The sequence below is a fragment of the Phoca vitulina genome, unplaced genomic scaffold, assembly GCF_004348235.1.
Source record: "Phoca vitulina isolate PV1807 unplaced genomic scaffold, GSC_HSeal_1.0 scaffold115, whole genome shotgun sequence".
Classification (NCBI taxonomy): domain Eukaryota; kingdom Metazoa; phylum Chordata; class Mammalia; order Carnivora; family Phocidae; genus Phoca; species Phoca vitulina.
In genome coordinates this window covers 1,033,482-1,057,301 of record NW_022589818.1, presented here as the reverse complement: position 1 = coordinate 1,057,301, position 23,820 = coordinate 1,033,482, and the positions used below count along the sequence as shown (strand labels likewise).

The 23,820-nt window shown below is 46.4% G+C and overlaps 1 protein-coding gene across 5 annotated transcripts in view; it reads left to right on the top strand.

The window, feature by feature from the left end:
* The window catches only part of DAP3 (death associated protein 3), a 35,790-nt gene that overhangs the window by 4,188 nt on the left and 7,782 nt on the right, over positions 1 to 23,820 (top strand). For 3 of the 5 annotated variants that reach the window (XM_032398301.1, XM_032398299.1, XM_032398300.1), the window contains exons 2-6: positions 14,169 to 14,283; positions 18,481 to 18,603; positions 20,013 to 20,114; positions 22,089 to 22,197; positions 22,323 to 22,415. In XM_032398301.1, the coding sequence (XP_032254192.1) occupies positions 14,242 to 14,283; positions 18,481 to 18,603; positions 20,013 to 20,114; positions 22,089 to 22,197; positions 22,323 to 22,415 (469 nt within the window). In that variant the 5' untranslated portion in view covers positions 14,169 to 14,241. Of the gene's footprint in view, positions 1 to 14,168; positions 14,284 to 18,480; positions 18,604 to 19,084; positions 19,330 to 19,774; positions 20,115 to 22,088; positions 22,198 to 22,322; positions 22,416 to 23,820 lie in introns of those variants that run through there. The other 2 variants (XM_032398303.1, XM_032398302.1) reach the window with 2 other exon arrangements.

The following is a 23,820-nucleotide window of genomic DNA, read 5'->3' as shown; positions in this document are numbered from 1 at the left end:
TTTTAATTACTTATCTTCAATCTCTAAGAGTTTGATGCAGCAAGGTTTTCTATCCACAGAAGTATAATTCACGCAGAAAATTATGTGTTAGCTTTAAAGGATTTCACTAAGGGTTTGTTGATTTAATTTTGTAAAATTTACTCTTTGCCTAGGTAATAGCAAAGGGGTTCAGATTCAAAAAGTACAAAAGATACCACCCTCCCTTTTCCTGCCCCCATAGGAACTCATTCCTTCTCCCTGAAAGCAACTAGTATTAACAATTTTTGTATATCCTTCAAAATATGGACCTTTTTACAAATTGTATATATATTTTCCCCCTTTACACAAGTGATAGCTAACTGTATACATTGTTCTGTGCTTTTAATCCCCTACTTAATACATATTGGAGATTTTTCTTCGTTAGTATGCAGAGAGCTCCTAGGGTTGTTTTGTTTCTAAACAGCTGCATGATGTTGCATTGTATGGATATGCTGTTTATCTGCTGGTGACAGATATTTAGGTTCTTTCCATTTTAATATTAGAAACAGTGTTGTAATTGAATAATATATACATAGCAATCTCTGTTTTTATTACGTCACTGTAAAAATGGCTTTGCTTAGGTCTCATAAAAAAAATCTTTTTAACATGGACACCTTACTGAAGTTTGGACAGTTTTTATTACATAAACAATATTATTAATATTGCTAATTATTGTTAATAACATTACAAATCAAAATCAAAAAAAGAAAGTTACCTGCAACATGAGCACCACCATAGATCAGATTGTTTTTTTATATCTTTTTCTTTAAGTCTTCATGCATCTCCACTTCACAACACTAATCTAATGCACCGTTGGGTTGAGCTCAACATAGGTGTACCCCTGAGCCCTAAAGTTGTAGGGTGGTAAGGCTGGGCATGTGCGTTCATGTAACATGCCTTCTGTGAAGCCTTCAGAAGCCTCTCCGATGTTTCACGGTTCAGTTTGTTGAGGAGGATAGTACCACTGGTACAACCCAGAGCTCGCAGAGCTTTGCACTTGTTCAGGTTTGTCATAATCAGTGTGTTTCAAAGAAACGCCTTTACTTCGAGAGCCCAAACCTGGGGAAGTAGATATAATGAGGATTACAGAAACCAGCATAACAAATCCTGTTTTTTCTAACTAAAATTATGAAAGCAGTGGGATTAGTCTCCATGAACCAAATTTTTCCTATAGGACTCGGGATTTAGAACAATCTATCTCAACCTCAGCGCTCACTATTGACATTGGAGCCTGGGTAATTTGTTGTGGGAGACTCTTCTGTGTCTGACAGGATGGTCAGCAAAATCCCTGGCCTCTACACACTAGTCGCCAGCACCACTCCCCCAAGTTGTGACAGCCAAAAATGCGTCCAAACATTACTAAATGTCCCCCAGGGGGCAAAATTGCCCCAATTGAGAACCACTGGTTTAGAAAAAGAATTGCTGGGGCGCCTGGGTGGCCCAGCCAGTTAAGCGTTTGCCTTCGGCTTGGGTCATGATCCCAGGGTCCTGGGATCGAGCCCCGTTATCGGGCTCCCTGCTCAGCCGGGAGCTGCTTCTCCCTCTTCTCCCCACTCGTGTTCTATCTCTGTCTCTCTCTCTCAAATAAATAAAATCTTAAAAGAAAAAGAATTGCTGATCACCAGGATCAATCTTTCTTCAGTAGAGAAAAAGTCATGGCAGAGTAATACAACCTTTTTGTCTGAATTCCTAGAATGGTAAGTCAAAATAATGAGATTACATATATTGTGTCTTCAGTAAAGTAAGGCATTTGACAGTCTCATTATGGCCTTTTGGGGAAATACGTCCTGACTGTTTAACTGTTTGAACAACCATACCCAAAGCCTCTGTGTTAAATAGGTTGAAATTCCCTTTACCGTTGACATCCTTCAGGAGTTCTCACTCGTAGCTGCACGTTGGAATCAGCTGGGGACTTTAAAACTGCCGATATCGTAAGTCCCCCTATGGGAGATGGTGATTTAGTTGCTCTGAGATACGCTCTGGGCACCCAACGTCTTGATTACAGGCGGACCCCGTTTTACCGCGCACGGCCGTGGGGCGCTTCGCCGCTGCTGGGTTTGTACAAACGGGAGGTGTGGGGCACCCCCGCTCCGACAGCAGGTGTTCACGTCCCGTCTCTCTCACAGTCTGGTGATTCTCACAGTACCGAAAACTTTTCCATTATTCGACGTTTATGGCGATGTGTGCCAAGTGACCGCTGATGCGCCAGCGTCCCTGTTTGGGGGCCCCGCAGGCTGCACCCACATAAGACGGCCGACTTAACCAGCGCGTGTGTGACCACGGCTCCGCCGACCGCCGCTCCCCCGTCTCTCTCCCTCCCCGCGGGCCTCCCTCGTCCCTGAGCCACGGCGGGGCGGACATGAGGCCAGTTAATAACCCTCCGACGGCCTCGAAGCGTCGGGTGAAGGGAAGAGTCGCACGTGTGGGGCTGGCAGCGAGAGGCGAGCAGGGGTGAAGCTTAGCGGGGAAGGCGTGTCCAGAGCCGACAGCCCGAAAGCCTGCGCCTCTCGCGCCCACGGTCAGCCGAGCGGTGAGCGCACAGGAAAAGTCGTCGGAGGAAATGAGAAGCGCGATTCCAGGGCGCACACAGGCCGAGGAGAGAGCGAGCCGGCCTGCTGCTGACGTGGACAAGGTCGCAGCGGTGTGGACCGAGCATTGGAGCAGCGGCACACCCCCTTCTGCCGGAGTCCAGCCCAGAGCAAGGCCCCAACGCTCCTCCCGGTTCTGGGAAGGCCGAGCCGGGGTCGGAGCTGCGGGAACGCAGCCTGGGGCCGGCAGGGGCTGCTTTGTGGGGTGTCGGCAAAGAAGCCGTCTCTGTGACACAGAAGCGGCCGGTGAAGCGGCAGGGTCCCCAGAAGACGTAGCGCAGAGAATTCCTGGAGGTGGCTACGCGACCGACCCACTTCCCACGTGGACGAGACCGCCTTCTGCGGGAAGACGATGCATCCGGGGCCCTCGTGGCCGGAGAGGAGGGGTCAGTGTCTGGCTTCCAAGCTGCAGAGAACAGGCTGCCTCTCTCGTTGGGGGCTAAGGCCGCCGAGACTCTAAGGGAAGCCCACGCTCGTCGACCGTTCCGAACATCGCAGGGCCCTTCGGGGTGACGCTGACTCCGCTCCGCCTGTGCTCTGGAAATGGCCCAGCCAGGCCTGGACGACGGCTCGTCTGCCTGCAGGGCTGACTGAGTGTCCGGAGTCCACCGTTGAGACCTGCTCGGAGAACAGTTCCCTTTCCGCATATACAGATGGTTACCACTTGCAACTATTTATCTGTGTGGCTCAAGATTTCTAATGTGTGAACGAAGTAAAAGCTGAATTTCATTTGATGCTGAAACTGTGAAGAACCTGCAACTCGGTTTCCTAACTTTTGTTTAACTCTAGCAGAGCCAACATCCAGTGTCGGACGCACAGTAAGTGATTCCGACCTCCGTCCGTCCTCAGTGCTCGTCGTGCTCAGTGGACCCCAGTCCCCTTCATCTGTTTCCCCGTGTCCGCCCCCCCGCCCCCCTCCCGCCTCTAGTGACCTGCAGTGTGCTCTCTAGAGTTAAGAGTCTCTTTTTTCTTTGTTCGTTTGTTTTGTTTCTTAAATTCCACATATGAGTGAGATCGTATGGTCTTTGTCTTTCTCTGATTGACTTATTTCACTTAGCATCATACTCTCTAAATCCATCCACGTCATTGCAAATGGCAAAATTTCATCTTTTTGATGGTTGAGTAATATTCCTGTGTGTGTGCACACGCGCCTACCACATTTTTATTCATTCATCTTTCAAGGGACACCTGCGCTGCTTCCATAATATGGCTACTGTAAGTAATGCAATAAACATAAGGGTGCATGTATCTTTTCGAATAAGTGTTTTCATATTCTTTGGGTAAACATCCAGTAGTGGAATTACTGGATCATATGGTAATTCTATTTTTAATTTTTTGAGGAACCTCCACGCTGTTTTCCGCAGTGGCTGCACCAGTGTGCATTCCCATCAACCGGGCTCGAGGGTTCCTTTCTCTCCACGGCCTCGCCGGCACTTGCTGTTTCTTGTGTTTTTGGTTTTAGCCATTCTGGCAGGTGTGAGGTTGTACGTCATTGTGGTTTTGATTTGCATTTCCCTGATGCTGAGTGATGCTCAGCATGTTTTCATGGGTCTGTTGGCCATCTGGATGTCTTCTCTGGAGAGATGTCTGTTCATGTCCTCTGCCAATTTTTAATTGATTGGGTTTTTTTGTTTTGTATGGTTTGGTTTGGTGTTGAGTTGTAGAAGTTCTTTATATCCTGACCCTTTATAGGATATATTATTTGCAAATATCTTCTCCCATTTAGTAGGTTGTCTTTTAGTTTCGTTGATGGTTTCCTTTGTTGTGCAGAAGCTATTTATTTTGATGTAGTCCCAACAATTTATTTTTGCTATTGTTTTTCTTGCCTCAGGAGACAAATCTAGAAAAATGTTGCTATGTCCAATGTCAGAGAAATTATTGCCTGTGCTCTCTTCTACAATTTTTATGGTTTCAGTTCTCACATTTACGTCTTTAATCCATTTTGAGTTTATTTTTTGTGTATGGTGTGAGAAAATGTTCCGTAATTTCTGATTTAGAATTTTATCGAAACAACTTCTAGTTCTCATTGGTTAACTTTATAACTAAATGTTAAAAACTGTGTACTTACAAAAATTTCTATTACATAGAAGACACCTACAAACTGAAAAAAGGTTCAATATTAATAAAATGGATTTTAATAATTACTTTTCTAAGATCAAAATCAACAAATAGCTGCACAGATAAATGACGGAGACCACCTAGGAAGAACATGGTATAGTGATAAGGATGGAGGCTCTTAAGTCCAACAACCATGTTTGCATGCAAGAGTCTCCATTTTTTAACAGTACAGTGGTTTCCATGTGTCAGAAGAATTGTGAGTTTTCTAGCTCCTTAAATAGAGAGAGGTCAAGTGTGCTTCCCTCCCCCTGCCCCGAAACTGTAATGGGCTGCATTAGAATGTGACCGACTGCTGGCTCTGAGCCAGGTTTGAAGAGGTCTTTAGTGTTTTAGCTCTCGGGGACCTTTGCCACTGCTATGACAAGTCAGGTCACACTGCCACAGGATGAGAGACAATGTGGAGCAGAGTCAGTCACCCTAGCTAAGGCTGACCTTGCCTAGCCAGCCAACCCTAGATGCATGTGGAAGCCCACCAGAGATAGCCAGACCTGATCCAGAACAAAGAATTAACAAGCCTGAAGCTACGGACTTGTGAGCAATAATAACAAGATATTGTTTGAAGCCACTGAGTTTTGGGGTGGTCTGTTACACAGCGACAACTGATACAATGCTTAAAAATGATGCTGTGATGATAAAATGACACAAAGCATGTAATGTCTACCGCACATTGCCGGACGTATAGTAATCAGGACTAAACTAATCATGGTGGTTTCTGCTGTTGCTGTTTTATTATGGCTACATAGCAACATTTTTTTTTTTAAAGATTTTACTTATTTATTTGAGAGAGAGATACATAGCAAGAGAGGGAACACAAGCAGGGGGAGTGGGAGAGGGAGAAGCAGGCTTCCCGTGGAGCAGGGAGCCCGATGCGGGGCTCGATCCCAGGACCCTGGGATCATGACCTGAGCCGAAGGCAGACGCTTAACGACTGAGCCACCCAGGCGCCCCCATACATAGCAACATTTTTTAATAATGGCTTTATTAAGATTCACAAACCATGAAATCAGTATCTTTAAAGTATACAATTCAGTGGGTTTTTAGTACATTCACAGAGCTATGTAATCACTGTCGCTACCTAATGTTAGAACATCCTGGTCACCCCAAAGAGAAACCCATCAGTGGTCACTCTCCATTCTCCCCTCTCCCAGTCCCTGGCAACCACTAATCTAATTTACTGTCTCAATAGATTTACCTATGGTGGACATTTCAAATAATTAGAATTATATTACAGGTGATCTTTTCTGATAGCCTTTTTCTTCATGTAAAGATTCACCCATGTTGTAGCAGTTATCAGAACTTCATCTGTTGTTAGTGCTGAATAGTATTCCGCTGTATGGCTACACCACCTTGGTTTATCCATTCATCGGTGATGGACATTTAGATTGTTTCCACGTTTTGGCTCTTAGGAATATTGCTGCTGTGAGCATTTGTGAACAGTTTTTGTGTGTACATATGTTTTCATTTTCTTGGATATATAACTGGGTGTATAGTAGAATTGCTAGGTCATTTGGAAACTATGTGTTTAATCTTTGGAGGAACTACCAAACTGCTTTCCAAAGTAGCTGTACCACTTTACAGTCCCACCAGCAATGTATGAATATTCCAGTTTTTCTACATTCTCCCCAACACTTGTTATTGTCTGTTCTTTTGACTTTAGCTATACTTGTGAGCATGAAGTATATCACATTATGTTTTTGATTTGCATTTTCCTAGTGACTTGTGGCATTGAACATCTTTTCAAGTGCTTATTGGCCATTGTATATCTTATTTGGAGAAATGTCTGTTTAAATCCTTTGCCTGTTTTGAGTTGATTGTCTTTTTATTGTTGAGTTGTAAAGAGTTCTTTATATATTATGGATACAAGTCCTTTATCAGATATGATTTGCAAATATTTTCTCCCATTCTAGACTTTGTCTTTTACTTTCTTCATGGTATCCTTTGAAGCAGAAATTCTTAATTTTGATGAAGTCCAAGTATCTATCTATTTTTGTTCACTTTAGCTTTTGGTATCACTAGGAAACCATTGTCTGATACAAGGTCACAAGGATTTACTCTTATGTTTTCTTTTAAGAGTTTTATTGTTTTAGCACTTCCATTTAGAGCTATGATCTCTTTGAGTTACTTTTTGTGTATGATATGAGGTAGGGGTCCAATTTAAATTTTTTTTTTTTTTTGAGGCAAAGGAAAATGAGGGTTTCAAAAGTGACTATTTGATTGCTGGCTCATGCAGGAAACAAATAGTACTATCATTCTCCAAAAGATAAAATACTTAGGGAGAACCAGGCTTTGATTTTTAGTTTTGTCCTTATTGAATTTTGTTTTTTGTTTTTTTTTTTTTAGTTGAAGTATAGTTGACACAGTTACTTTAGTTTCAGGTGTACATGATAATGATTCAACAAGGTTTTTTTCGTTTGTGTTTTTTTTTTTTTTTTTAAGAATTTATTTATTTATTTGACAGACAGAGACACAGCGAGAGAGGGAACACAAGCAGGGGGAGGGGGAGAGGGAGAAGCAGGCTTCCTGCCAAGCAGGGAGCCCGAAGCGGGGCTCGATCCCAGGACCCCGGGATCATGACCTGAACCAAAGGCAGACACTTAACAACTGAGCCACCCAGGCGCCCCAGCTTTTTGTTTGTTTTTAAGATTCATTTCAGGGAGAGAGAGCACGAGCAGGGGGAGAGGGAGGGAGAGAGGGAGAGAGAATCTCCAGCAGACTCCATGCTGAGTGTGGAACCCGACAACGGGCTCCATCCCACGACCCTGAGATCATGCCTGAGCTGAAATCATTAGTCAGACGCTTAACTGACTGAGCCAACCCCAACAAGTTCATACGTTATTCTGTGCTCACCACAAGCGTAGCTATCGTCTGTCACCATACAACCTGTCGTTGACTGTGTCCCTCTATGCTGTATGTTTTAGTCCTGTGACTTATTTATTCCATAACTGGAAGCCTATATCTCCCACTCCCCTTTACCTATTTTGCTCATCCCTTGACCCCCTCTCCAGCAATCATCAGTTTGTTCTCTATGGGTTCGTTTCTGCTTATTTGTTTGTTTATTCATTTGTTTTGTTTTTAAGATTTCACATATAAGCGAAATCATGATATTTGTGTTTCTCTGACATATTCAGTTAGCATAATACACTCTAGGTCCATCCATATGGTTGCAGATGACAAGACCTCATCCTTTTTTATGACTAATAGTCCATTATACACACGCACACACACACACCCCACATCTATCACTGGACATGTGGATTGTTTCCTTATCTTGGCTATTGTAAGTAATGCAGCAGTAAACATAGGGGGGCATGTATCTTTTTTGAATTAGTGTTTCTGTATTCTTTGGGTAAATACCCACTTCAATTTAATTATTTTACCTGTGGATATCCAGTTGTCCCAGCACCATTTGTTGAAAACATTCTTCTTTCCCTCATTGAATTGTCTTGACACCTGTGTTGAAAATCAACTGATTGTGACATAAGGAATTCTTTCTGAACTCTCAGCCCTATCCCACTGACTCATGGATGTGGGTCAGACGCATGTAATCTATAGACATATGCTAATAGCACACTGTCTTAATTACTGTAGCTTTGTAGTAAGTTTTGAAATCAGGAAACGGAATCCTCCAACTTTGTTCCTTTTTTTTAAGGTTATTTATGCTTTTATAGGTCTATTGAGTTTCCATATGAATTTTGAGATCAGCTTGACAATTGCCATAAAAAATGTTGCTAGGATTTTGATAAGTAACTATTTAAAAAAAAAAAAAGAGAGAACTGATGGGGCACCTGGGTGGCTCAGTCGTTAAGCGTCTGCCTTCAGCTCAGGTCATGATCCTGGGGTCCTGGGATCGAGCCCCGCATCGGGCTCCCTGCTCCGCGGGAAGCCTGCTTCTCCCTCTCCCACTCCCCCTGCTTGTGTTCCCTCTCTCGCTGTGTGTCTCTCTCTCTCAAATAAATAAAATCTTTAAAAAAGAAAAAAGAGAACTGATGATTTTAATGAACTGCATTCTCAATGAAACAATGATGTAATAGAACGTTTAAAAAGTCACTTTTGGTGTGCCTGGGTGGCTCAGTTGGTGAAGCGTCTCCCTTTGGGTCAGGTCCTGGGATCGAGTCCTGCATCAGGCTCCCTGCTCAGCAGGGGGGTCTGCTTCTCCCTCCCCCTCTGCTCTTCCCCCTGCTTGTGCTCTCTCTGTCAAAAAAATTAAATAAAATATTTTTAAAAAAATAGTCACTCTTAAAATAGAAAATCTAAAAATGATAGGTCATACCTAAAGAGTATTGATCAGTTATGTGGGGAAGGGACTTGTATTGTGTAATGATTGCTTTAAAAAGCTGTAGGCATTTAGCCAGGAAAAGAAAAAACTGAGCACATAACTACCTTCAGTTTATCATGTGGAAAATGGCTTGTAGAACCCAAGAGAAGGACTGGGACAGTGAATGGAAGCTGCAGGGAGACATTTCAGCTCAGATTGTGAAAGAATTTTCCAGAAAAGCTGTCTGAAAACCATGTGGCCTGTGTTTGCGTTCCCCCTGACTGGACATGTTCGCGCCGTCGATGATGGACAACATACCGTGCTATTTCATTCATATAACATCCTTGAAATGACAAAATCACAGCAGTGGAGAACAGATGAGTGGTCGTCAGGGGTTAAGCAGGGGGAGGAAAGTGGGGGAGACTCGGAAAGGACAACATGAGGGATCCTTGAGGAGATGCTTGAGGTGACGGACATGTCCTGCACATGAGCTCTGCGGACATCTGCGTCTGGGCGTGCGGTTGCAGTGCGTCCTGTGACCACCGGGGAGCCCTGGGGAAAGGGCGCGCGGAGTTTTTCTTTCAACTGCAGGTGGCTCTGCAGTGACCTCCAGTGCAAGTTAAATTAGAAAAACTGATTTTTGTGATCCCTGAAGTCTTAGTCTTAGCATATAGTCTTTGGGATACCTTTCTAGATTTGGTACGGGCCTTTTCTGATTTCCGTCTCAGTATGCATTTGCGCTTCCAATGTGAGAAGACTTTTATTTTAGAAAGAAGACTCTAACTTTCATCAGAGTAGTGGCAAAACTTCAAATACAGTGGTGAGCAAGTGTCCCTTCCAGGTGCCCCTAGCAAATCTTCAGATGGCTTAAAGACTAAGGAAATGACTCATCTCTGGGATTTGTTTGTTTCATACCCATTTAAAACAAAGCATGGGATCGGAGAGAGGACTCTTCTGTCTTGGAAGAGAAGTGGACAATCTACCCTTGATTTATCTTTGATTTTACCATCAGTCATTTGTTTTGTTGTGGTAAAATATGCAGAACGTGAAATTTACCATAATTTTTAAGTGTGCGGTTCCATGAGGTCACACCCACATCATTGTGCAGCTGTTACCACCGTCCATCCCCATAATTCTTTTCATCTTGTACCATCAGTCTGTTCTCATGGGAACTCTGTCCCCATACCTACCTTCTAGTAATAAGCCATATGTCTAATCTGTGCTCCTGCAAAGGACATGGAAAACCTGAAAGGAGAAATTAGTACTGGTGGCTGTGAGCCTTTATCTTGCACTGCCCTGATTTGTATATGCCCTAAAAAGTGGAATCAGCAAATATTCCTCTCTTCTGCTTACATGTGGCCTGTCAATAAGATTTATTCTGCAAACGGGTATTTTAAAAGACAAGGAAAACATGGTTTAGTCCAGGTTGTTTGATTTGAGATCAAACTTTTAAGATTCCCCACCTAACCCCCTTGTTTTTAAAGTAATTAACATTTTTAAAATATTTATTTATTTATTTGAGAGAGCGAGAGCATGCAAGCATGTTCATAAGCAGGAGGGGCAGAGGGACAGGAAGAGACTCTAAAGCAGACATGGGGCTCGATCTCACCACCATGAGATCACGACCTGAGCCAAAATGAAGAGTCAGACGCTCAGCCAGCTGTGCCTCCCAGGAGCCCCTGAAGTAACTTCTATTATTTGTGTGTGTGTAGCCTTTACCTTTAAAAAGCCGCGGGGAAATATTGAAGGATTTTAAGCAAGACTTTAGTGGAAAGAATGGATGGAGAAGTTCATGGCTGGAAACTGGTAGACTAATTGTTGTAATATGGATACAAGATGGTAGTGTCCTGGGATAGAGAGCTGATCACATTTTCCTGACCAGCATTTCCCATAATATCTAAAACATGGCCAGAATAATGGCCCCAATGACCACAGGCACACCTATGGGAAGAATTGACCTCAGGACCTGTCATCTGCTTTTTTCTCTCCAGGACCCATCCCCCCTTCAAAGATACAGGCCACAGCTGTCTGTATTGGAATGCATTGGGAAGATTGGGGACGCATGGTTGGGCGGGCCAGACATTGTTGGAGTCACATCAGGTCATAAGTAGTTTTGGAGTAGAGAAAGTTGAGGTTGAGTGGAGAGCTCGGAGTTGGAGATGAGCTGATGTGGAGGGTTAGAACTGGTGTTGGCAGTTAGCTGTCGTGGATGGGGGAAGACAGTGCTGGGGGCAGGGAGCTGAGGTGGTTTAAGTAGGGGAGGATTGAGAAGAGCCGGGATGAAGAAAATTGAACTGGTTGGAGATGGGCATTGGGTGATGTTGGGCGCCAGGTGGTGGTCAGTGTCAGGTGGTACGGGGTACCAGGCGGTGATGGATGTTGGGTGGTGTTGGACGCCGGGTGTTTGTGTCATCAGTTGCCAAGACCACTCCCACCATCTGATGGCCTAGGAGGACTTAGAAGTCAGCACATAGTCATACTTACGGCTGTGATTTATTACAGGGAAGGGGACGGTGGCAGGTCAGCAAAGGGAAAGGCACGTCGGGCAGGGTGGAGGAAAGCAGGTACAAGCTTCGAGTCCTTTCCCACTAGAATCCCACAGGACGCAGTGACGTCAGCAGCAAACTGTGACAACACGCGTGAGATGGTGCCGGCCAGTGAAACTCAGCTTCCAGGGAGTCTCAGCGCCTGGGGTTGGGCGCTGGTCATGTAGTCGTCATTGGCCTGGCGGGTACTGAAATGCCCGACTCTGAGAAGGGAAAGCAAGTGTTCAGCCTAAGCCATGCTGTGTGTATAAATAGTTCAGGCCCAGTGACCCACTCTCCCCTGTTCTAGGGCTGTCGGGAACTCTCCAGAAGTCCAGGTGCCCAGACAGCTGCTCTGAGAGCCGCGGGCGAGCAGCAGGCGAGCAGGCCTTGCTGAGGACAGCAGTCCCCTGCCTGCCCTTCGGCTCTTCTCTGCGGTCCTGGCTGGCGGCCGGTGGTGCTGGCGGGCTGAGTGGGACAGCAGTGGAGAAGGTGCAGGGCAGAGTTAAGGAGAGCAGATAGCGTGCAGGGAACACGGGACCCTTCCTCTGCCTGTGGGCTAATAGGACTTCATCCCCAGGCCTGGGCCTGCGCTCACAGCCACCTCCTTACTCCACTAGCATCCAGGAGAATGAGAGAGTATTTTGCAACAGTGCAGTTCCAAGGATTCAAAGACCAAGAGAATTTGGGTTAAAATGAAGTAACTTTAGTTTTTTCAAAGACTTTATGCTAATATATGTTGTCTTCAAGAAATAAATAGCTGCTCAGCATTTCTCAAATTTCTCAGCCATAGAGCAGTGGTGCATTTTATGCCCAGTTAGCCCTCCCCCCCAACTCATGCTGGGGACTGCTGCTGGTGGCCTGGGGTTCTCCCACACAGCACAGCAGCCCTGGAATGCCACAGGGGGGACGGGGCAGGTCAGGCTGGGTGACCGCTGCATGTTCCGTGGAAGCACATGCCTTGAATGCCTGAATTAAGGAATGCATTGGCATCTTCATTGAGAAGTAGACTTGGAAACTAAATGGAGATGGAATTCAAACCACTTTGTGTCTTCTCTTGACTACTGGTAAGCGCCCTGGGTCAGGGACCGTCCAGCTTTGTTCACCCGCTTACTCACAGGGCCCGACCAGCATGTGCTCAGTAACAGCCGAATAAATGGCACACGTCTGTTGCTGCTGCCGGCCAAAGATTTGGGGTGGAAGAGGTGAAAATGATGAGCCAAAATGAAGCAGTAATTACCTGGAGATTAGATTTAGGCATGTTATCACTACTGAATATTGAGAGTTGCATTTAAGTATTTTAAACATCTTTTAGCTCTCAAGAGATTAGGGTTGGTTTTTTTTTTAACTTTTTTTTTTTTTTTTAGATTTTATTTATTCCTTTGAGACACAGAGATAGAGAGAGCACGAGCAGGGGGAGAGGCAGAGGGAGAAGCAGGCTCCCCGCTGAGCCAGGAGCCCGATGTGGGGCTCGATCCCAGGACCCCAGGATCATGACCTGAGCCAAAGGCAGACGCTTAACCATCTGAACCACCCAGGTGCCGTGAGATTAGGGGGTTTCTTATGAAATATTTTCAACGTACAAATGAATATGTATAACACACATAATATAAAATTAGTAAACTAAAACTCCTGTACCCATTACCCAGCGTTAGAAATAGCGCATTCCCAGTCTTACTGTGTGCCCTGCCCAGCCTTCCCCCTTACCTCCTTCCTCCCTGAGAGGAAGCCCCATTCTCCACGTGCTATCCTTCTGCCTTTCTCCTTCAGTTTTATTACATGTATGTCTATCCCCCAGTGAATGAATTAGGTTTTACACTTTTGAATTTTACATAAATTATATCATGTTGTATCCAGTAGTTCTCACACAGTATTAGTCATCGAGATTCATCGATGTCCTGCGTGTAACTGCAGTCAATTCTTTTATTTGCCGTGTGGTGTTTCATTGTATGACCGTATCTGTTTATCCACTCCTCTGTCAATGGGTATTTGGGCTTTTTACAGTTTTTGATTAGTCATACTCTACAGTCAACAGTGTTATACATATTTCCCAGTGCACATGTAAGTGTTTTTCTGGAATACCAAGGAGTAGAATACATGGGTCATAGACCTGTACATTTTCAACTTTGTAAGATAATGCCAGATGTGTTTTCCAAGATGATTGTACCCCCACCCCCAGACAGTGCCCCCCCCGACAGTGCCCCCCCAACAGTGTCTCATCAGTGCCCCCATCTGTCCTCCCGACAGTGCCCCCAGACGGTGCCCCCCCAACAGTGTCTCATCAGTGCCCCCCCAATCACATCCCCCATCTGTCCCCCGGACAGTGCCCCCCATCTGTCCTCCCGACAGTGCCCCCCCCAACAGTGTCCCCCCAACAGTGTCTCATCAGTGCCCCCCAATCACATCCCCATCTGTCCCCCGGACAGTGCCCCCCCGTGCTGCATGGCCTCTGGCGCATTTCCTGTTGTCTTTCTCAGTTTTCCCAACACCGTGGCTGAATGGCGTCTCATCAGTTCCCTGACTTGTAATGAGGATGAAAATCTTTTCATGGGTTTACTAGCCATTTGTTTCCTGTTCTATGAAATGTCTTACTTGTGTTTTCTGCTCTTTTTTTGTTTTGTTTTTTGTTTCGGTCAATTTATAGGTGTTCTCTTTGTACTGTAGGTAGGAGTCCATCGTGCAAATCCGTTGCGTGGTTGCGGCTTGCCTCTTCACCTGGCTTGAGATCGTAGCCACGATGCTGAAAAGGATGACAAGGCTTGTCTCCGGGGCCCGGCAGGTGAGTCCTGGCTGACCTCACAGCTTTGTGCAGACTGTCTTTAGGTAGAATTCTTGTTTCTAGATGATTCGCTGTATCCAGAATAGCATGCTCTGGAGAACCTCTGCTGTCGAGTGCTTTAATTTAATTTTACTTGAGAGGACACCACAACTCCATCCCTCTGCCCTAAAAGTCTGTGAGTGACAGCCCTCAGTACAATAATGGGGCTTGGGGATGTACCGTCATTGGAAAATTAACATTTAAAAAAGAAATAGCTAGGGACATCTGGGTGGCTCGGTTGGTTAAGTGACTACCTTCAACTCAGGTCATGATCCTGGAGTCACAGGATCGAGTCCCGCATCAGGCTCCCTGCTCAGCAGGGAGTCTGCTTCTGCTCGTCCCTCTGACCCTGCCCCCTCCCAGGCTCTCTCTCTCTCTTTCTCTCAAATAAATAAAGGGGTGCCTGGGGGCACCTGGGTGGCTCAGTTGGTTAAGCGACTGCCTTCGGCTCAGGTCATGATCCTGGAGTCCCGGGATCAAGTCCCACATCAGGCTCCCTGCTCGGCAGGGAGTCTGCTTCTCCCTCTGACCCTCCCCCCTCTCATGTGCTCTCTCTCATTCTCTCTCTCTCAAATAAATAAATAAAATCTTTTTAAAAAAAGGGGGGGGGTGCCTGGGTGGCTCAGTCGTTAAGCGTCTGCCTTCGGCTCAGGTCATGATCCCAGAGTCCTGGGATCGAGCCCCACATCGGGCTCCCTGCTCAGCGGGAAGCCTGCTTCTCCCTCTCCCACTGCCCCTGCTTGTGGTCCCTGTCTCGCTGTCTCTCTCTCTGTCAAATGAATAAAATCTTAAAAATAAATAAATAAATAAAATCTTTTAAAAATAAAATAAAGAAATAGCTAAATAAGCTTGATTGCAGTTATCTTTATTAACCTTTGTTATCATCTAATTGGATTAATGGTTATCCTCCCTTAATGAAGTATTTAAAAGAAAAAGAAGTGGCTTCTTTAGACTTTTAGCATCTGATAGTTGAATAAAATAGTAAAATCATGTATAAAAAAGGACCTTGTGTTGCTTTACTTCATTCATTGAGCAGATACTTTCTCAATACCTTCCATGGGACAGGTACTCCGAATTCTAAGATGACTCATTTCACATTAATGGTTATGATTTGTTGGGCTTTATTAGGTGCCAGGCACATTGCGAAGTGCTTTATCTCTTTAAATCGTCATGTCCAGCCCAGCAAGTAGGAAATACCTTTGTTTCACAGGTACAGAACCTGAGGGTTAGCAAGGCTAAGTAAATTGCCGCAGGAACGTTCTGTGAGGTTCGTAGGGCCCACTGTCTCACTGCGAAGCCTGGGGCCTCGAGCGCTGCGCTCTGTAGCCTTTGTGGTCCTTGTGGTCCAGGACGCCAGAAGCCAGCAGGAGAGTCCTTGTGGTCCAGGACGCCAGAAGCCAGCAGGAGAGTCAGTGCCGTTACAGCCCTGGGTACCCTGGGCTCGCAGGGCCTGCAGACAGCAGCCCCAGACTCGATCCCGAAAGGCGAGAGCCCCGGCAGGACTCGTCACTTCCATCTCATCCTTTTGGGACGGATTAGACCGCCTAGAGGAGGATCCCTTCCTTCCGTAGGACTCCTCTTTTTCCCAGGGGCTCATGATAAAACTTGTAGAGGTAAAATAACCCATGGTTAAGAAATAAAATGAAAAAAGAGCAAGGATCAACAGAGGGATAGATTCGGGCCTCAGCTATTTCCATTAAAAGGCTAAAATCTGTTCTTAATGGCAGACAAGAACAACCTGAGTCCAAACTGCAGCGAGGAGTCAGTGGGAAGAATTTTGTGCTTTTTGTAGATTGATTTAAAGTAACCTTGATGGGGTCATGACTGCTGTTCTTTCGGGAACTGCCTGGTTCTCACTCCAGAGCTGTGCAGGGCCGATGGTATCTATGGTGGTTTTCCCCGGAAACACAAGACTATCTGGGTGGTGCCCAAATAACGTTGTAAGAAGTAAGGAATCCATTTTGCTAGGTCTTAATTTGCTGCAAAAAGCATTTAACTTAAAAAAAAAAAAAAAAAACCAACCAGGATTTGTGTAGAAATACCACCACCTTGTGGCCCTTGAATATCTTTAATTTTTTATCTGCTGCTTTTTTTTGTAAAGACCTGATGCTTTGTCTTCGGTAGAATGGAGCAAACTGAGCAGCTCTGGGGCGTTGCGTTCAGACTCCTGCGCTGACGCCCCAGACCCCGGGCTCTCATTGGCTCGGCACCACCAACGTGGCTATGGGTGTCGCAGAGGTTCTTTTTTTTTTTTTTTTTTTATTTTTTTTAAGATTTTTATTTATTTATTTGTCAGAGAGAGAGAGAGAGCACAAGCAGGGGGAGCAGCAGACGGAGAGGGAGAAGCAGGCTTCCCACTGAGCAGGGAGCCCGATGCGGGACTCGATCCCAGGACCCTGGGATCATGACCTGAGCTGAAGGCAGATGCTTAACCGACTGAGCCACCCAGGCGTCCCAGGTGTTGTAGATGTTCTGTTTCGTTCTTGTTGTTGCTACGTTTCCGAGATGGTTTGGGGTGGACATGGTGACAGTCCATCACGTTGGGGTACTGTGTCAGCATGTTGCTTTTAACATTTAAACAATTCTTTTGCTCATAGAAATTATACCCATTTAAGTTCTATAACGACTTTCACTCCCTGCTCCGCGGGAAGCCTGCTTCTCCCTCTCCCACTCCCTCTGCTTGTGTACCCTCTCTCGGTGTCTCTCTCTCTCTCTCTGTCAAATAAATAAAATCTTAAAAAAAAAAAAAGTTCTATAACAACTTTCTAACTGGTATTTTCACCGCTAAATCTTGACTCTTCATCTTTCCTAGTCCAAAAGATTTGTCCTCCCTAATAAAATGTTTAACCCCAGCTAATCAGAAAGCGTGGCTGAAGGGCACCAGGCTGGCTCATTCGGGAGAGTGTATGACTCTTAATCTCGGGGTCGTGGGTTATAGCCCCACATTGGGTTATAAGGATGACTTAAAATAGATAAATAATATAAAAAGAAAAAGCATGGCTGATTCCCAGCTACCGTCAAGGTAGGTCTCAGAGACTCGGCATGAGAATGAAGGCCATTGTGCTGACTTCACCTGCCTTTCTAGTTCTTCGAAAACTCTGTTTCCCAGCCATACAGTGCTGCCATCTTCTCCTTTCTACACGAGGCCTGTATCCTTCAGCTCAGTTTTGAGGGGGTTCTCCAGGTAGCATTTTCTCAGCCTTGTCTCCTGAAATCCCACACCCCAACCACTCAGTTCCAGGTTCCCGTGTGCAGTTTACTGAGCTGCCAGTCGAGCAGTTTCTCTCACTTAGCCGGAGGCTCCCTCATTCCCCGTCCTTAATCAGAGAGTCTTATTCCAGGGCACAGCCAGCAAGAAAAGGGTTGCGGGCGTGTCATGATATCTGTCAAATACCTGCACGGGCCCCGTGAGGACAGAGGTGGCTGTGACGGCCGTCTGGCTGCCGTCCACGGCCGTGCGCCAGAGCGCAGGAGGACGGGGCCCGCTCCAGGCTGCCGGTGGCCGTGCCCGGCCCCTGAACCTTCTCTAGCAGATGGCTTTGCTTCCGCGTGGGACAGAGCTCGGCCAGAGCCAGGCAGGCTGCGGCAGATTCAGAGGATGGACAACGTGATTGGACCTAGGGAATTGTAAAAATAAGGGTTCCTTGGACATAACACTAAACTGTGTATTAGTGACAATTTCCCTGTTGTAGATGGGGCTTAAAACCTCAGTTTTGTAGCAGGTATAAAAAGCTTGCTAATTGCAGGGGTGCCTGGGTGGCTCAGTCAGTTAAGCGTCTGCCTTCGGCTCAGGTCGTGATCCCAGGGTCCTGGGATCGAGTTCCGCGTCAGGCTGCCTGCTCAGCGGGGAGCCTGCTTCTGCCTCTTTCCCTCTGCTCGTCATGCTGTCAAATAAATAAATCTTTATTTTTTTTTAACACTGTATTTATTTGAGAGAGAGAGAGAGCACAAGCAGGGAGGAGGGACAGAGGGAGAGGGAGAAACAGAATCCCCACCGAGCAGGGAACCCCATGCAGGGCTTGACCCCAGGACCCTAAGATCATGACCTGAGCCAAAGGCAGATGCTCAGCCAACTGAGCCACCCAGGCGTCCCTAAATAAATCTTTTAAAAAAAAAAAGCCTGCTAATTCCAAAACATGAAAATGATTTCTTTTATAGTTGGACCCTGGACGTTTTTTGCACGGGGAGCCCCAGGCCCCCCAAAGCCTTGCTGCTCACCTGGATAACCAGGTTCCAGATGAGAGCCCCAGAGCCACTTCCTGCACCAGTGAGGATGACCCGGTGAGTTACTGGTGTGTATGTAGACGTTTTTGTAGGCCTTATAATTTGTGTTGCTCTCACTTTACATATCAGGAGAACCGAAACCCAGAGAAGCAAAGCAGATCTGCCTGTAGTCAGACGTTGCACCCAAGACAGCGTTCTGGAGCCCGCACCAGCCTCCTCCCTGTCCGAGGCTGTGGGAACAGGAACCTCAGGCCAGTCCACACCGGATTTAACCCCTGCCACTGAAGGCCACTCGTGCCCAGGATTTCGTCGGGCACAAAGCGGGTCAATTCCTGAGAAGTTACGTGTGGTAGTTATTGATCTTACTGTAGGCTGGGTTGGCAGGCTTTTCTCCTTACAGACCAGATAGTCAATATTTTAGGTTTAGGAGCCAAAGTGGTCTCTGTCACAGCTACTTAGCTCTGCCATAAACAAGTGGGTGGGGCTTTAAAAAATAATAATTACTACATAAATAATTATAACTAAAATAATAAATAAATATATAAGACAAATAAAAGCTTATTTACAAAAATGGGTAGCCAGCTGTCGTCAACCAGCCCTTAAAGAAGTCAACTTGCCCAGGATCGCGTGGCTGGGCAGCTAGAGAACCCAGTTCTCCTCTTGGCCAGTCTGGTGCTATTTTCCACCTTTCTAGGCGGGTCCCCTAGTGTGTGGAGGGGAACGAACCTGATTTCGTGAGAACAGCCTTGAAAGTGAGGTTTGTCAGCAGAAGCCAGGGTTCTGGTGAGCATCCGGTGTCGCGTTTTCTCCTTCCCCAGCACGGTGGTGGCCTCTCCCCCATGACAGTAGTCGTGTGGTCTGGGCATAAACGTGAAGGGAGCCGGTCACCTCCCTCTCCCTTCTTGCACCTGCTCCACCTTCACCTGCACTGTGCACACGGAAGGGAGGCCAGAACTCAGTACCCAGGACACCAGCTCCAGGGGGAGTGGGGGGGTCGTGATGTCTCTGGCACTCACCTGCTTTCAGAAGCATAAACTAAATTGAATGAGGGAAGTCACTGAAGTGTCTTTCAGTTTTCCTTGAAATCCTAGTCCCTTTTTGGCCAGTTCCTCTGGGGTTTCTATGGAAACAGTGGTGTGCAGATGATCTTGTCACATGACCGGAGCATCTCCATACACAGCGCAGAAGAATCCAGATGGCAGGAATTGTCTGTTACCTCCACATGCAGGTTTACGTTGCCGAGCAACTGGCTTCGTCCTGGAGCCAACAGCCGCTTTATAGACACACTGTGGATTTGAGGACAACCACCAGCATTTTTTGTCTTAAGATAAGAAATGAAAGACATCTTTTCTAGCCCTGAGAGATTCCAGTCAGTCCTTAATACGGCCCCGCAGGCCCTTTCCACTTTTGTAAAGTGCCTGTCCCGTTGTGGCCCCGCTGTAGCTGTCGGCACTTTTGTTTCCCAGGCCAGGCACGGGGAGCAGCATGAGGGCCGGCACTACCGCATTCCCCTCCAGGACCTCAGGACGGTCTTCCCCCACGGCCTGCCTCCTCGCTTCGGCATGCAGGTGCTCACAACCGGACGGGATCCGAGGGAGCTCGGGACACACGCTGTTGCGGGCAGAGGGTGGGATTAAATGAGTACGAAACTATAACAGATGAAATTTGAATCTAAAACAGATGAATTTGGCTATTGATTATCTTTTGTAAATAGTGATGTTCCTGTAATTACTTTAAGTCTGTGTATTTGTGGCTCACCATTGAAGGCACAATAATCCTAGATAAATAGTATCCTGCTATTTTCCTTGTCCCCCACCTGACAGATTTCTAGAACCTATGGCATTCAAATAATTGTTGATAATGAATTTAATATTTGCCTTAGCATAATACCGTGAAAATAATTAGCATGCTGTAGAAAAAACAAAATCATGATCTCTTCCTGAGCCAAATAGAAGTGATATTTGGACTTAGATGCATTATTGTTCTTCATTCTCATGGATTTTCAGAAAATGTAGTTTTGTGGCTGTAACTTCAAGCCAAACCTCTAATCTTGGGTTGCTTTATAGCCATTGAAAGAATTCAGGATCAACTGCAAGCATGGTTTTTGGCATAATTGGTTCTCTTGACTCACTCCCGCTGAATTCCTGTCAGCCTCCGAGATGGTTCCTTCCCACTGAAATAGCAAACTGGTCTGTGCAGGTGATTTTTAGCTTCAGAGCCAGAGGATCGCACTCCTTCTGTGTCCTTTATTTCAAGAGATTAAATGAGACACCAGTAAGGGAGCTAATTCTAGACATGGATAGCCTTGTCATCAAAACTGTTAAATTGGGGTGGGGGTACTTAAATTTGGAAATGGGATGCACCAGAAGAAATCACGTGTAATGGTGCTTAGACCACTGGCATCTGCAGTGCGGCTTCTAGCTTCTGCACTGTAACCATCTCCAGTTGCTTTCAGACTGGCCTGACCACCAGGGCTTTGGAGGGTATTACTCATACATTCTTTCCATTTACGTGAAGGCCAACTCCCTCCCCATTGTTTGTGTATTTTAGCACTGTCATATTGCCTAATATGGCATTTCTCTTTTAATATCTGTATCATGTTTTCGAAGTTCACTTTCCATTAAGTTTGAGCTTGCCTGTCAAGTCCTTCTCCAATCCAGTTGTGTGGTTAGGATTTCTTTAAAAATTCCAACACTGTCGGGGCGCCTGGCTGGCTCAGTCGGTTGAGACTCTCCGGCTCTTGGTTTCGGCTCAGGTCATGATCTCAGGCTCGTGGGATCGAGCCCCAGTTCGGGCTCCGTGCTCAGCAGGGAGTCCGCTTGGGTTTCCCCCCTCCCACCCCCAGTCCCCCGCTTGTGCTTTTGCGCTCTGTCAAATAAATCGTTAAAAAAGAAAATACCAACACTATTTTAATCCTTATCTACTTGTGAATAGTACTTGTTAGGTATTTGTTCTCATTAAAAGACATCATTAAATCCTTTATCTGCAAATTACTGTCACACGTATCAGTGCTTCCCAGATTTTTCCACCAAAGTATTCCTGGTGACAAAAAGGGATTGAACCTTGTGTGTCAGTTCTCTGGCGTCCAGTGCGGCCCCTGGGCTGTGGGGCCCCCGGTCACACCTGCTTCTGAGCTGCCATGAATGTGTTTCTAGAGAAAAGTCCAGATACTTAGAAGAATGAGCTAAAAATAGATTTAAAAGAATTAACATTTATTCAGTACTTACTATGTATCAGATACTTAGTTCAACATTTTACATTCTTTTAAGACGGTAATCCTAAGTGGTTTACTAGCTATGTGACAAGATGGCTATCGATTATTTGTAGATTTCAGTTTACTGATGTAATATATCTCGGCTTCATTAACAGAAATCATCAGAAGGTGCCTATTGTGTTACTGGGTGTTTTAGCTGAATTCTGTGGATAGATTTTCCAGTTCAGTACCAGCCCAGCCTCTCCTGAGTGCGCAGTTGGGCGCTCTGGTCGCCGTATTAGGCTCAGTGCCCCACGCCCCACCCCGCCCTCCTTCCTTATTTTGTCAGGTGAGGACATTCAACGAAGCTTGCTTGATGGTGAGGAAGCCAGCCCTAGAGCTTCTGCGTTACCTGAAAAACACCAATTTTGCTCACCCAGCCGTGCGGTATGTTCTCTGTATCCTTTGCTGTCTGCCGGAGCCGTCCTGACCAATGAGGGGAAAGAGGAGGGGGGAAGGGGCCCTTTGCTGATAGGCCAGGTGACCCTTTTGGTGATGTTTTCTTTAACCACAGGTGCTTTAGATGGGGAGACGGGGACAGGAAAAACCCTCAGTCTTTGCCATGTTATTCATTTCTGTGCAAAACAGGACTGGCTGATTCTGCACATTCCAGATGGTAAGAAGGCCCTCTCCTCACTGTTGCGGCCCGGGCATCGGGCTATGGCCCGGGAACAGCTGGGCGGAGCTCGCCCATCCTGACTTCACAGTAGTCACAGGCTGGTTGCGTGTGACGTCAGCAAGCGCAACAAGAGAAGTGCAGCGGAAACCTTCCGAGAGCCTTTTGATACTAAGAATGAAGTATCTGGGGGGCGCCCGGGGGGCTCCGGCGGTTGAGCGGCCGACTCTCGGTTTTGGCTCTGGTCCTGATCTCAGGGTCGTGGGGTCAGACCCGTGTTGGGCCCCGCACTCAGCCAGGGCTCTGCGTGAGATGCGCTCTCTGTCCCTCCCTCCCACACTTGCCCCTGCGTGTGTGCTCACGTGCTCGCGCTCTCAAATAAACCTTTAAAAAGAAAAAAGCGTTTTGGCCCAGCAGTCCTCACTTGGATGAAACCCCCCGAGCTTGAACTCCCACCTTAGAGGGTAGCACAGGCTTTACTCCCATCGGTCAGCAGTTTTGAGTCCCTAGGGTGCCTTTGACGTGGCGCTGTTGATCAGCGTTCTAGACTCGTCAGCGTGGATCTGACACACTTAAAGCCTTATACTGCACATGTAGCCCTCCCCGTTGTGTTCAGCATCATGGGCGTCCACCTTTTCTGACTCTCTTTAAAAACTGCCAGGAAGGATGGGCGCCTGGGTGGCTCAGTTGGTTAAGCGACTGCCTTCGGCTCAGGTCATGATCCTGGAGTCCCGGGATTGAGTCCCGCATCGGGCTCCCTGCTCAGCGGCCAGCTTGCTTCTCCCTCTGACCTTTTCCCCTCTCATGCTGTTTCTCTCTCTCTCGCTCTCTAATACATAAATAAATAAAATCTTTAAAAAAAAAAAAAACTGCCAGGAAGGGACGCCTGGGTGGCTCAGTCGTTAAGTGTCTGCCTTTGGCTCAGGTCATGGTCCCAGGGTCCTGGGATTGAGCCCCGCATCGGGCTCCCTGCTCCTCGGGAGGCCTGCTTCTCCCTCTCCCACTCCTCCTGCTTGTGTTCCCTCTCTAGCTGTCTCTCTCTCTGTCAAATGAATAAATAAAATCTTAAAAAAAAGAAAAATACATAATTGACTCTTGAACGATTTAAACTGTGCCTGTCCTCTTCCATGCAGAGGTCTTTCAGTGAACAGTGCGCCATAAATGTATTTTCTCATCCTTATGATCTTCGGAGTCACATCGTCTTTCCTCTAGCTTGCTCTGCTGTAAGAATACAGTGTGGTGTACATAGAGCTCATCGACTCTGCTATCAGTAAGGCTTCTGGTCAGCAATAGGCTATTAGGAGCTCAGTTTGGGGGGGACAAAAGTCATACGCAGATTTCCAAGTGCAGGGTCGGGGTCCCTCGCCCCTTGTTGCTCAGGAGTCAGTTTGTGGGAAGCGAACGT